This window comes from Cydia amplana, chromosome 6 (genome assembly GCF_948474715.1).
Source record: "Cydia amplana chromosome 6, ilCydAmpl1.1, whole genome shotgun sequence".
Classification (NCBI taxonomy): Eukaryota; Metazoa; Arthropoda; class Insecta; order Lepidoptera; family Tortricidae; genus Cydia; species Cydia amplana.
Window position 1 is genome coordinate 16,932,930 of NC_086074.1, and position 13,154 is coordinate 16,946,083.

General features: G+C 39.6%; 1 protein-coding gene across 1 annotated transcript; it reads right to left on the bottom strand.

Annotated features, from left to right (window-relative positions):
* Positions 1–923: 923 nt before the first annotated feature.
* On the bottom strand, positions 924–12,610 carry LOC134648920 (23 kDa integral membrane protein-like). The gene is made up of 6 exons (XM_063503531.1): positions 12,597–12,610; positions 11,611–11,764; positions 9,153–9,350; positions 8,439–8,600; positions 1,935–2,192; positions 924–1,116 (listed from the first exon to the last, which is right to left on the bottom strand). The coding sequence occupies exons 2-6, from the start codon at positions 11,740–11,742 to the stop codon at positions 928–930; spliced, it is 939 nt and encodes a 312-aa protein (XP_063359601.1). The 5' UTR covers positions 11,743–11,764; positions 12,597–12,610; the 3' UTR covers positions 924–927.
* Between the last annotated feature and the right edge of the window lie 544 nt (positions 12,611–13,154).

Sequence of the window (13,154 nt, forward strand, 5' to 3'; positions counted from 1 at the left end):
TATTTTATCTTAGGAATGTTAGCTTACACAAATATGTTATTAATAGATAGGTAAATACATAAAAAAACAGTTAATTTAATACCCTTTATTGATGCTAGAACCAATAAATCACGTAACATTCTCGTCTTGGATAGTAAAACTTCTTTATTGGAGTTTTAATTTTACTGTGGTAACTGTGCTCATAAATATTAAATGTTGCATATTAAGAAAACCACATTCTTCTTTTATTTCTAGCATAATTTGATTCTTGTTCACATATTTATGAGCAGGATACAATCTAAATGACCCTAATGCTACACAGAAGTAAGTACTACAATATTATAAAACTAATACAGAACTTATTTAATACCAGAATACAATACAACCTCATTTCCAAATACTGTATGTTATGCTGGTCCCTTGACAAGAACATCTGCAATAAAGGATTAGTCATGGCACTTAATTACATACTATTTACAATTCCATTACATTATAACTCTCCCTCATTTTGTATCGCAATATTTTTTACTACTTTAACATTTTTACAGTTGATTGAATCTAGTACAGAGTTGTAAATTAATACTTAAGTGCGACAGAGAGGCAAATCTTCGTTCACGGTTCACGGTATATAGGACCTCAGATATCTTGCTCTAGTTGTGAGTAGATTGTGCTAAATTCTGGTAGGTGTGAAGGTAATAATGTAGGTATAATGTTATATCGATGTATTGTCACCTTGTAGGCGGAGTGGAAAATTTCATTTACTCGGCGAAAAAGTAGACATTTGCGTTCCGATTATTATAAGCCTCTTACTAGAACATTTTACCCAAAGGTTACATTTAAAATTTAAATAGCAACGCCAAAGGTAGAGAGTAGCCACATATATCTTTGACATTGGTAATGCGAGTAAAAGCCATTTTATGTTAAGCGTAACTACATCGTTTTAGAACACTATGCGTTGCTAGAAGTGGGTTGCTCCAAAGACACCGTCATGACGCCCGTGTGACCGGCCTTGCACTCATCAGTGTGTTGGCGCGCGAGGATCATCTGCTCGCGGATCTTCCACTGGATTAGTGCGCGCTCGCTCTTACTCTTGCGTATGCAGCGGGCCAGAAGGAGAGCGAAGATGATGCCGAGGAGCTAGAATAGGAAGGTACATTCATTTGAGAATACGAAGTTCAGAAGCTTTTGTGAAACCAAATGAGAAAGGTCAGCTAACCCTTAGCTGACCTGTCTGAATTAATTTACTTGCCTCTGCCTTAGCTGCTCAGGCAGAGGCAAGTAAATTAAGTCATGACTAAGGGCTCATTTAGACGGTGCGAGAACTCGCATGCGAGTTTCATTACATTGCGTCATTTGATCGGTCGGCTGAATTGATGTAACCTCAATGGTCCGCAATGTAACTAAAATCGTATACGAGACGCGCGCCGTCTAAATGGGCCCTAGGGGTCAGTTGCACCAAACTGTTTGTCATCGTTAAAGAGTTCGCGAAAGTTTCATGCAATAAAACGCCGGGTGACGTTGATCAGTATGTCAAGTGCGGATGGTGCAACTCACACTAAGTAAATTTGCCACGTTTTTATCCAAGTACCACTGACCACTTTATGGAATACTTTACTTTATGTAACCCCAAACTTTTTCATACACTTTTGTCGGGTAGTTGCACAAATCTCTGTTTTGACATTTTGCTGGGACATCAGTTAGTCGCGACCATGACCAGTGAAACCTGTGTCGAAACGTCGGTAAAAAAAGTAATTGTAAAAATTTTCGCGTTAGACCCGTCTATAAATGTGAGTTAATATGTGTTTAAAACGCGAAGGTTTTAAATATTACACTTTATGGAACGCTACGCATTTGGAAATATGGCCATTATGGCCAAAGTATGTCAGAATGTAGACAGACAGTAGTTAAATAGGCGTTTATGCCCTATTATGTGGCAATTCTCATAGCAGCCTTACCTTGATAAACATCACAGAGACACCAAGAACTCCAATAACAGTCGAGTTCTGAATAACCATGTTGACCAGGGCATCCTTGCAACTATTGGTCCTAAGCCTAGTACATATAACATCAACGGCACTTGAGCAGCAAGAGGCAGGGACGACCATGGTGACGATGTCGCCGTCTGTCTCCTTGGTGGTGACGACGGTGGAGTGGTTGCCGGTGAACTCGGTGTTCAGGTAGTCGAGGTAGGAGTCGCTGCCGCAGCAGTTTAGCTGGAAGTGTGAGAAAATGTTAAACTCAGTAACATTACATCTCCATAGATCTGTACGGTTACCATCAGTTTGTCACTGACATAAACGCCGTCGAGAACGTAATTTACTTTCTATACATCTCGCTCGCACTCGCATATTAGTGCAAACGGGATGTATAGAAAGTAAATTACGTTCTCGACGGCGTTTATGTCAGTGACAAACTGATGGTAACCGTACAGTAGAGTTATCCAGACTGGATTAGGATCTCTGAAGATCATCCCTAAAGTTATCCAGGCTGGATTAAATGTGACACGATAAGAGTGCGGTAAATCGACTGTAAGTTAAGTACTTGCTTTGCCTGATTTAAATGGTGTTGTTTTTTATTGTTATATGTTATTATAACGACAAAAAACTTCTTGAACCTACTGACAATTGCAATTTAATTGTTTATTGCTTCAAGAAATGAAATGCTTTTGATCGCAAGATTAATATTGACTAATTTAGGAACTTTTCTTAGGGTAGACAGGGATGATGGGTTTTGACGTCATTAAAACCTTTGCTTCAGTAATTCCCATCTACTCCAATCTAGCCATAATAGTACCCAAAGAGAATATACCCACTACGTTTTCTAGCATCTACCTATAAAGTGTTAGCGGCATTTTCGAACGTAGCCCTAACTGACAGCGCATGCAGCTGTCATCGGGGCATTCTGTGAAGATGGCTTCCCGCGAAAACCATGGAAGCGTCGGTCGAAGGCATTGTCGTGTATCCAGTTAAAAATAAATCCTTTAATCAAGACCTAGTGCGTTTCACTGTTAATAGTTCAGAAGTGAGATTTTAAATATTCATGCTCACATAATATTTCGATGAAATAAGTTTATTCTCGTACGAAATCGTAGTGATGGAAGTAGCATCATTACATTCATTACGCTCAAAAGAGACGCGTACCTATTTTGGTAAAATGCACTAAGTTTTGGGTCGCAAAGTGTTTAAATTCCACAAATGCCTATTTAACAAATGTGTGAATTGTTAGAACTCATATAAATGAGGAAAGTGCGTAAGTACAATATTATCGACTGCCGGTAAGTTATGCGCTCGAGACGAGTCAACAAGACTCGATCAGGACTGCCAGTGGTAAATGAAACATTATTAGTAGTTGTAAACTATTTGGAAATGGTTTTTGCCATTCCTGAATGCAGGTATGTTGAATTGCTAAACCGACTGAACGTTTTGTGTGAGTAAAGTGCGTAATACCACTTAATAACCTAACACGTAAAATGATATTGGAATTTGGTCTTTATTGTTTGGACATTAAGTCCTGTAAATGAATACATAACACGAATGTGCATTGTATATCATTTGGTATGGTGTTGACTGCCTTGGTGTGTTATTTGTATGGAACTTATACTATAAAGTAATAATAATATTACTTGAATGCATGCACGACATGCATTGTTATTTTAATACCACACTAGGCTTAGTGTGGCTGTGGTGTGCTTGTGTTTAACTTGCAGAACAGAAATGATCACTCCAACTCCAAGGAATGTAGGTATTTGACTGTACAAGTCTGAAGTTAATGTGGAACAGGATATAGTCTGGTTGCTACGGCAGCGGCAGGCCCATATGTAACAAAGTGAACATATCTAACACCGGTATACCTTTCCAGCATGATGTTAGCCTACAATAGAGCAAAGTGGTTTGTTGATGATAGCAAAACAGGTAATAAAATACCTGCAGTGAATGAAATGGAAAGGTGTAAGTATACCTATTTGGATATGTTGTAGTGAATGTTTACCTAAAACCTGCAAAGTGTGCTATTGGATTGTTTGAGATTAGGCACATAGTCTAGTTTGTGCTGTTGAGAAAGTATATCAGTGATCAAAATTGTATTACATGACATTTATTTCAAGTCAAGTTCAGGGTCTTGGCGGCTTCAAACTTGAAATGTACTTGGTATCGTGAAGAAATGCTGAAGTTAATATTAATTATGTTGAAGACAAGCAATCATTTGTATTGAATTATTTTTTTGATGTTCAATGAGGTAATATTAAGTGCAATATTGCTAAAGCTGACCTGGCCTCACCGGGGTAATATCAGCTGAGTGATCGACTTTATTCCTAATAATTTGTTTAAAAGCAAAGAGTTATTGTAGCACAGTGATGTTACTGGTGTACCAACTGGTGCCTTTACCCTAGATTGTATGTTGAACTGTAATTGTGTCATGATCCATGATGATGATGATAATGATGAAGGGAATGATGTCCAGTAAGTAAAGTCTGAAGTGTGTTCATGTGATTTTAAATATACTTGTGTGTCTGTGTGTGCTTACATAATGTTCACAAATATTAATTATGATGGAATGTTGACCTGTGCAACTAATACAAGTATGATGCTAATAGTTGGTTGGTTCACGCAAGACAAATTAACAGCTACCTGATCTAAAATGAGTTTTACAAGCCAGAAAGAATAATGAGATGTAAAAGGGTTTTATTCATATACAATAATTGCAACGGGGTATGTAAAGTTGTGGAGATGAACTGTTTTCTAAGTATTATTTTTGTGTTGTGTGTGTGCTTACATTATGTTCACAGATAGTAAATGTGATGGAATATTGATCTGCACAACTAATACAAGTGTGTACTAGTATGTGTGTGTACTAATACAAGCGAATGTTTCTTATAGTTGGTTCACACAAGAGAAAGCAAGGACAAAATTGACCACTATCTGGTCAAGTGTTGTTAACACATCTCAAATGACTTTTACTAGCAGCGAGGATTGATGATATGCATAAGGGTTTTATTCATGCACAGTTTTAGTACAGTATGGTGATTTACTGTTATCAAAGTATTACTTTTGTGTATGTGTGTGTGTTCTTACATTATGTTCACAGATAGTATTTGTGATGGAAAATTGGCCCTATACACTAACACAAGCATGGTGTTGGCTGGTGGGTGTTGTGTACAGTTCACACAAGATAATCTAAGGACAAAGTTGGCAACTGAACTTGACTTTGTAAACACATTTCAAATAAGTTTGACTAATAGAAAATAATGGTGAGATGTATGACCTAAGGGTTTTAGTCATGTACAATTGAATCAGGTGAGTGCTTATTAGTCTGATTTTGACAAATGATTTACAAATCATTGTGGGTGTAAAGTTTAATATTTACCGAATGGATGAGTAAGGGAGGATAATGTTCATAATTTATAGAAGTAATGAATGGTGCTAATAAAACTGCAATGTTTTACATCATGGGTGGTACCATACACCTACTGAAATGAAAAAATAAAATACTATCTGCTATTTGTATTTTTCACAAGAAAATATAAAAATTGTGTGTGTGTTTATTGAGTGTTCTAGCCCTGAGATTATGTGGTTAGAGTAATCCTGAGTTTATGATTGAAATGTTAGTCCAGTAGAACAATTTGTATACAAAATTAGACTGAGTAAAATAATTGAATTGAAGTATGAATAAATGCTTTCATACTTTGGAAATTGTTGTTGTATGGTTACTTGGTTGAGTGGTATGAAACAACCATAAAGCTGCATAAGACTACTGGTGCTACACGATTGCATGAACCAATTACTGCCTTTAGTATGTTTTCAGAAGAACATATGCAAGTATGTCATGTGTTTGGCGAGTTCCTGCCAGCGAGCGGGTGCGATGCGGCATGATGTTAAGTGAGGCTACTCGGTGGCCTGAGCGCGAACACATGATTGCGGTTGGCAATGGGATGAGCTGAACAGTAAGCCGTCTACACGTGAAACTCGCAAGAGGATGAAGCCTGTAGTCACGACGCTTCTTGCGGTGACGTATGTTTTCACACGCTATTGGGCGGTGATGCCTGTAGTCACGATGCTCCTTGCGGTGACGTATGTTTTCACTCGCCGTTGGGCGGTGATGTTTAGTCACGACGCTCCTTGCGGTGACGTATGTTTTCACTCGCCGTTGGGCGGTGATGCCTGTAGTCACGACGCTCCTTGCGGTGACGTATGTTTTCACTCGCCGTTGGGCGGTGATGCCTGTAGTCACGACGCTCCTTGCGGTGACGTATGTTTTCACTCGCCGTTGGGCGGAGATGTCTGTAGTCACGAGTGTCACGACGCTCCTTGCGGTGACGTATGTTTTTACTCGCCGTTGGGTGGTTATGTCTGTAGTCACGACGCTCCTTGCGGTGACGTATGTTTTCACTCGCCGTTGGGCGGTGATGTCTGTAGTCACGATGCTCCTTGCGGTGACGTATGTTTTCACTCGCCGTTGGGCGGTGATGCCTGTAGTCACGACGCTCCTTGCGGTGACGTACGTTTTCACTCGCCGTTGGGCGGTGATGCCTGTAGTCACGATGCTCCTTGCGGTGACGTATGTTTTCACACGCCGTTGGGCGGTGATGCCTGTAGTCACGACGCTCCTTGCGGTGACGTATGTTTTCACGACGCCTGTGTGCGGTGATGCCTGTTGTCGCGACGCTTCTTGCGGTGACGTATGTTTTCACGACGCCTATGTGCGGTGATGTCTGTTTTCACGACGCCTATGGGCGGTGATGTCTCCAGTCACGACGCCTATGTGCGGAACCTGATGTTTATGGTTGCTGCGCTTTCGGGCGGAGGTGTCTACTCTGAGGGCCTGCCGCGGGCCACGTTCGGCGTGTTGGCTCTCTGTCGCACTTGTAAATTCGTACGTAAGTGTGACAGGGAGGCAGCACGTCGGGCGTGGTTCGCGGTAGGCCCTCTGCATGCTAGACTTGAGCGACGTGGATAACGGTGCTTTTCGCACTTGTTGACGAAGTGACCAGCGATTGCTGCCATTGAGTGGCGATGACGTCTGCGAACTCCCTCATTCCTATGGCTTGGCTTGAAATTAACATCGAGGAATGGTAACGAAATCGATGTTGGTAAGGCAAAATATAATGTAAAGTACAAGTAAAGTTAGATGACCCATAATCATGTTTGAGTAATAATTAGCAAAGCTAATGACTTAATTTGAGTGTTGATTAATACAAAATTGATATTATTGGTAAATCAGATCACTGATTTGTTTATGTGAAATGTTCCGCAGCCTGATGAGAAGGTGCAAATGTCAAAATTGTAATACCTAATATTTTACCGTTTAGGTTGAACTACAAACGACATGGTTTGTTTTTGAAGGCTAGTGTTCCTTGTTGTAAAACGGAACGTTTTAAGCATTAATACGTATTACAGAATTGGAGAGGCTGCGATATCAGGTTTTTAGCATGTGCTGCATTGGAGGCGGCCATGAACAATGGAGCTGTGCGCTTGTTGTTGGGCCGGTGCTCAGCGAGCCGAGCGAGCGCAACGTCTCCTGTGCTGGTCCTGCGTGGAGCACGCATCATCTACAACACTGACGTCATATGTGAGCCCGTTCCTTGTTTTCGTTAATATAGCAGTGTGGTGCATACTGCATACCTGTTCTGTTTTGTGGTCCGTTGATCACGCAAGTCATGCATCATTTCAGAAGCGTCTAAATTTAATGTTATGATAAATTCGTTTGACTATAAATAGTCCCCTAATATATGATATTTATTATTAATTGTAATAAGTCTTGAATTTGAATAAGGGAAGTTTCTAAAAGTATGTAAACAGTAAAGTGAATTGTGTAAGTCTGTTTTTATTATGATAAAGTAGACATCTAGAGTTTATCTCACGTGAATATTAATTTATTTGGTCACCTATTAGAGTCTCTTGGACAAAACAAAGTTCTCGTGGAAAGTTGGTGGAAAGACTTTTGAAACTAGAACGTAATGTACGAGCTACGCTTTCAAATTGATTTGATCGGTTCACAGAGTTGGCGAACTAGTGCGCTAACTACCGCTGATGAGCTGAGCTGCGAAGAGTGTCGTGGTGAAGTTCAGCAAGGCACAGGTGGAAGAAACCTTCGTGGGCGAAGGTTATGGTCAGGAGGCCGAATCTGTTAGCGGCATTTTCGAACGTAGCCCTAACTGACAGCGCATGCAGCTGTCATCGGGGCATTCTGTCAAGATGGCTTCCCGCGAAAACCATGGAAGCGTCGGTCGAAGGCATTGTCGTGTATCCAGTTAAAAATAAATCCTTTAATCAAGACCTAGTGCGTTTCACTGTTAATAAAAGCTAGCCCGGGTCGTTCTCAAATTATATGACTGCAGTGAGCCTCAACTCCGTCAATTTTTTCATACATTTACTTAGTACGATTTAAGAGAGTTTAGATGCAGGCACAAATCTGGAGAATACCCCCCCCCGCTCCCCGATTGGGCCAATAAGATGTTAACTTACCGAATACTGCAGTGAATCAATCTCAGCCTGGATCTCAGGATCAGCGGTGTACTCCGATATGGGGATGGATAAGTACTTCATCACGATTGAGGAGTCCAGAGTGCATGCCAGGATCACCACCACCAGCATCACGATGAGGATCAGACTCAGGAAGAAAGCGTACTGGAATGAATAAGATATTTTACTAGTATCAAACTTTTGCGTCACAAGAAAAAAATCCTACTAAGTGCAAAACGCCTGCATTTTGCAAAAATGAACACATCATTTTCACCGATTTCTACTGGATGATATTATGAAAGCTATTTGCATCTATGATCACGACACGTGTTGTGCGATAGGGTCATCGTAAAATAATAGATGAGTATCGACCGTTCAATTGACCTAGACTAGAAATAGGTAGCTTTTGCCAATTTACGTTTTAAATCTAACCGTAACCATTCCACTGCGGTTATCGTGATTAATCTATGATTATCAAAGGGCCTAATCGCACGTTTCTTTTCAACCACTTCAATTGGGCATTATTTCCATACTTCACTAGATAGTATAAAACAAAGTCGCTTCCCGCTGTCTGTCTGTCTGTATGTATGTTTAGATCTTTAAAACTACGCAACGGATTTCGATGCGGTTTTTTTAAAAATAAATAGAGTGATTCAAGAGGAAGGTTTATGTGCAAAACCGGGGCCGGTCGCTAGTAACTTATAAATGATTACTTACCAAATTGACCAAGCACGTGCTCTGCTTAAGACTGCCGAAGAACCCGAAGGAGGTGACCACCAGCAGCACCATGCCGATAAAAACCGACAGCGCTGACAGGGTGACGAACCGACCGCCCTTCGCGCCGTAGAAGAAGGAGAAGTCGTGGTACTCCGAGTATACGGAGAAGCCGAGAACCACCATCAGGCCTGCTACTATCTGCAAATGTAAATTGATTAGGTATTATTACGCATTCGTGTGCTTTTGAAATATTTTGGATTTTCAAAACATGAACTTAATGTTGACATGCTTAAGTTGAAAGTATAGGGATCACTAATCGGTGCTAAAACATACTAAAGGTTTACATAATATGTTTTCGAAGTACCTAACGGAAGCGGATGAGGTATGTCAGGGTCGTAGCAAATGGAAATCCGTGGTCTCTGCCTACTCCTCCGGGAAATAGGCGTGATTATATGTATGTATGTACAAATGTTTCCCGACAGTACGTATACGGGATTAAACTCCCTTCTCCCCACGCTGGCGTTGCCTTTGGATGTGTCGGACTGTCGGTCAGATCTGTCTGGCGGATAAATATGTTAATATTTGGCGGGAATCAGGCACAGAGATGTATGACGAACATCTGTCCGCAGGCATGTTAGGTATTGCTTACCTAGATTTTACGTACCTACCTAATAAAAGGGACCTTTAAGACCATAAGGAGCATGACGAGCTACTTAGTTTAGTTTTAGTCTATTTTGTCCGAAGATAAAGGCTATATGATGTACCTACTTATACCTAGATATATGCTAGACGTCATAAATGTCATTATACCTACTGTACTCATCAAAACATAAAGGACAGTTTCCGCTGACCTAGATTTTTTTATTGATTAAGGTATTGATTGAGTCGTAGTAATTAAATATGAATTCGAATGATATTAGAAACGAATAATACTTATATATTCAGATTTAGATTGTAAGGAGTGTAAATAATGTACCTAAATAAATACATCTACGCCTTGGTTATAACATGAAAATATAATAAATAGAAGATTAGATCCTATTGGCGTTTTAAGTATTTTATGCCAATTTCCTTCATTTTTAACATTTTCTAAAAAAACTATTTGACTATCGGACCTGCTCACAAAATTTCATGAGAATCGGTATCCCCGGATCTGGACATACGAAAGCATTTTCGCCTAAGCTGAAACGGAGACCTTCGCTAATGCTCGGTCAATTATATCGGTATATTAACTATAATTATTCCATACCTTAACATACGGTACAGGTACCTATGTATTTAGAACTACGGTGAACTACCTACATAATATTTTAGTGCCGGATCCGGATTACATAGATACACGGACCATCGAAGTGCCGGATTATCAAGATTTCACTGTAATACTTTTCTTATAAGAGTTATAAGATTACTCTATTGTTTAAATATTTCTCATTTCCTAATTAGAAAGTAGGTACCATAGAAGGAACCTGCATTCTGTAACTATAGTTTTTTTTAGCATTAGAAAGAACTTGAAAGAAGGTAAGCGATTTTGACATGTCTTTTAATTGAAAAACACTTTTTAAAAATCAATAACTATTACATTACTTATGAAAGCAGAAGACTATAAAAGATCGTATTAGATTCATAATTGTTTCATATTTACCGTAACTTATTTTTAAAATGTGTTTTTCAGTTGTTTTTCTATTTGTTATTCAAAGTTACCATGTAAATATTATACGTACGATAAACAAAAAAGAAAAAAAATTAAAAGACTCATCAAGATTGTTTACCTTATTTCTAATGCTAAAAAAACGAACTATAGCAATTAGGTACTGCGTTGCATGTTGTGTTGTCAATGTCATCACATCATCAAACAGTTCAAGTTTCATGGTCTAATTCACCTGTTTACCATCATTAATTGCTACGATCGTTATCTTCGCCTCTGTTTACTCGTCGACTCGGGTATTGTTTCACATCGTGCACACAAACTCAATCAAGGTAGGTACGTGGAACGTAGATACACAATAAACTGCACCAATTTACAGTAAAAACCCGCCCTAAAAAGGTAGCAAGGGAGTGCTCCCGGTACTGGTTTTCCATACAAATACAGTACCGGAACCGGGAATTCCCGGTTCTCGCCATACAAATTTGCTTACAACGCAAATCAAATTTAAACAATGTATCGCTTAGGGCTATGATATGAGCACCCCAGCCAGTTACGATTTGGCGCTCTTCGTTGAAGTTTAGTTTTGAAGCGTATTTTCCACCCCCCCTCGCCACACTCGCGTCATTTAAAACTTTTTTTTTCTCATTTGCCATTTTGGCGCCTCCCTTGTCATCCGGCGCCTAGAGCGGCCGCTCCACTCGCTCTACCCTAGATCCAACCCTGGTTACGGCTATGAGCACAGCAGCAAGCTAGTGGAAATTTGAATGACGTACCGGATGGTTGTAGATAAAAGGAGTTTTATAAAATACTTACAATAAACATAGTTGTGATGGTGAGCAGTAGAAACCTGATCGATTTCAGGTTATACTCCGCCTCCGTCTTCGTGAACTTCATATTTTGCATATTTACGCCTTGTGTTTGCTTTGTTTCACTGTTCATTTGCATCACTTGAAACTGTGAACGGCACCTGTTTTAGGGAACGATATCGAGGTGATAATGTCCTGACAGTACTGATAAGGGCATAAAGTGGATCGGTTTGCGCGCCGTGTTGCTATTCTAATTGACTGTCTAGTGCAGGCGAGATGAAGCTCAGAAATCCAGTATAAGAGCTATTTCTGACTACGCACAGTTAAAACGTCTTTGTAGATCATTTTATACTGGTTTTTCGACCATTCAAAGCGCCTCGACGGTGCCAGCACTGAAAATACACGACAGTGTAGTTCTTATATTTCACGATGGCAAGTGGATTCAACGATATTAAACTTTAGCACCGTAGTAATAAGACTTAGTCAACGGCTTTGTCGAATGCAAGAAATGACAAACAATAGATAATGGCCACTCAGACTAGAATATTCAAATTACAAAACACTCAAGAAAACTCGATGGCTACAAACTGCGTCGATGCTTCTTCACAGTTTAGTGTGAAATGTTCCAGTTCATTAGTTAGTGCGGATAATGGCGTTCGATATTTGAATTCCACTTAGCGGCAATAAACAAACAAGATTACCGCTTTTTTTCTTGAAATCCCTTTCGAGGTCGTGGATATTGAAATACTTCCGTAATGTCGGTGTGGCTTAAGAAGGAAAATACCTATGTAACCGACAACTTTAAACTTTATAAGTACCTAGATATAGATCCATTGAAATTACTGTACAAATTGCTATAATATTGCACGCTACAATTGTATCAAGAGCATAATATAATCGCTACGTTCTACATAGGTACAACATTTTTCGAAACAAAACTACCTACTGATTAGCCATACGCCATATTAAAATTCGGTCAAACACCGTATGTACCTTGCCGTTCTTTTTTAAACCGTTACAACTCCAACAGCCAATGTAAATAAATAAAATAGGTACATGTAGATTCTGTGCGGAAAAAGAAGAGTCGTGAAATGTATACCCAATACATTCCACGACTCTTCACAGACTACAAGCCGCGGATCACACAATATGTTATTTTCTTTTTTTTTCGCACGATAGTTCTGTCCACGAGTTCACGGTGCACTATGGGCCAAAGGCTATTTCAGCGTGACCCTGAACTGGCCCGCTACTGTGCCGCTACCTACGACCTCTGACTTTACGATATTGATTTAAAAATATTAACCAATATAGTCGCTGTGTGTCAATTAAATATTTATGACGGCGGTGTCAATGTATAAAAATATAGTAGCCTTCATTTTCAACATGACCATTTCGATTAGAGACAGACCAAGATAAGTCTGCAACTATGTTGATAGCACACGCAGTGCAAGTGTTATTTTAAACGTCAAACTTCTATAAAAATATGACCTATAAATAACACTTGCACTGTGTGTGCTATCAAAATCGTTGCAGACTTATTTCGATCTAACT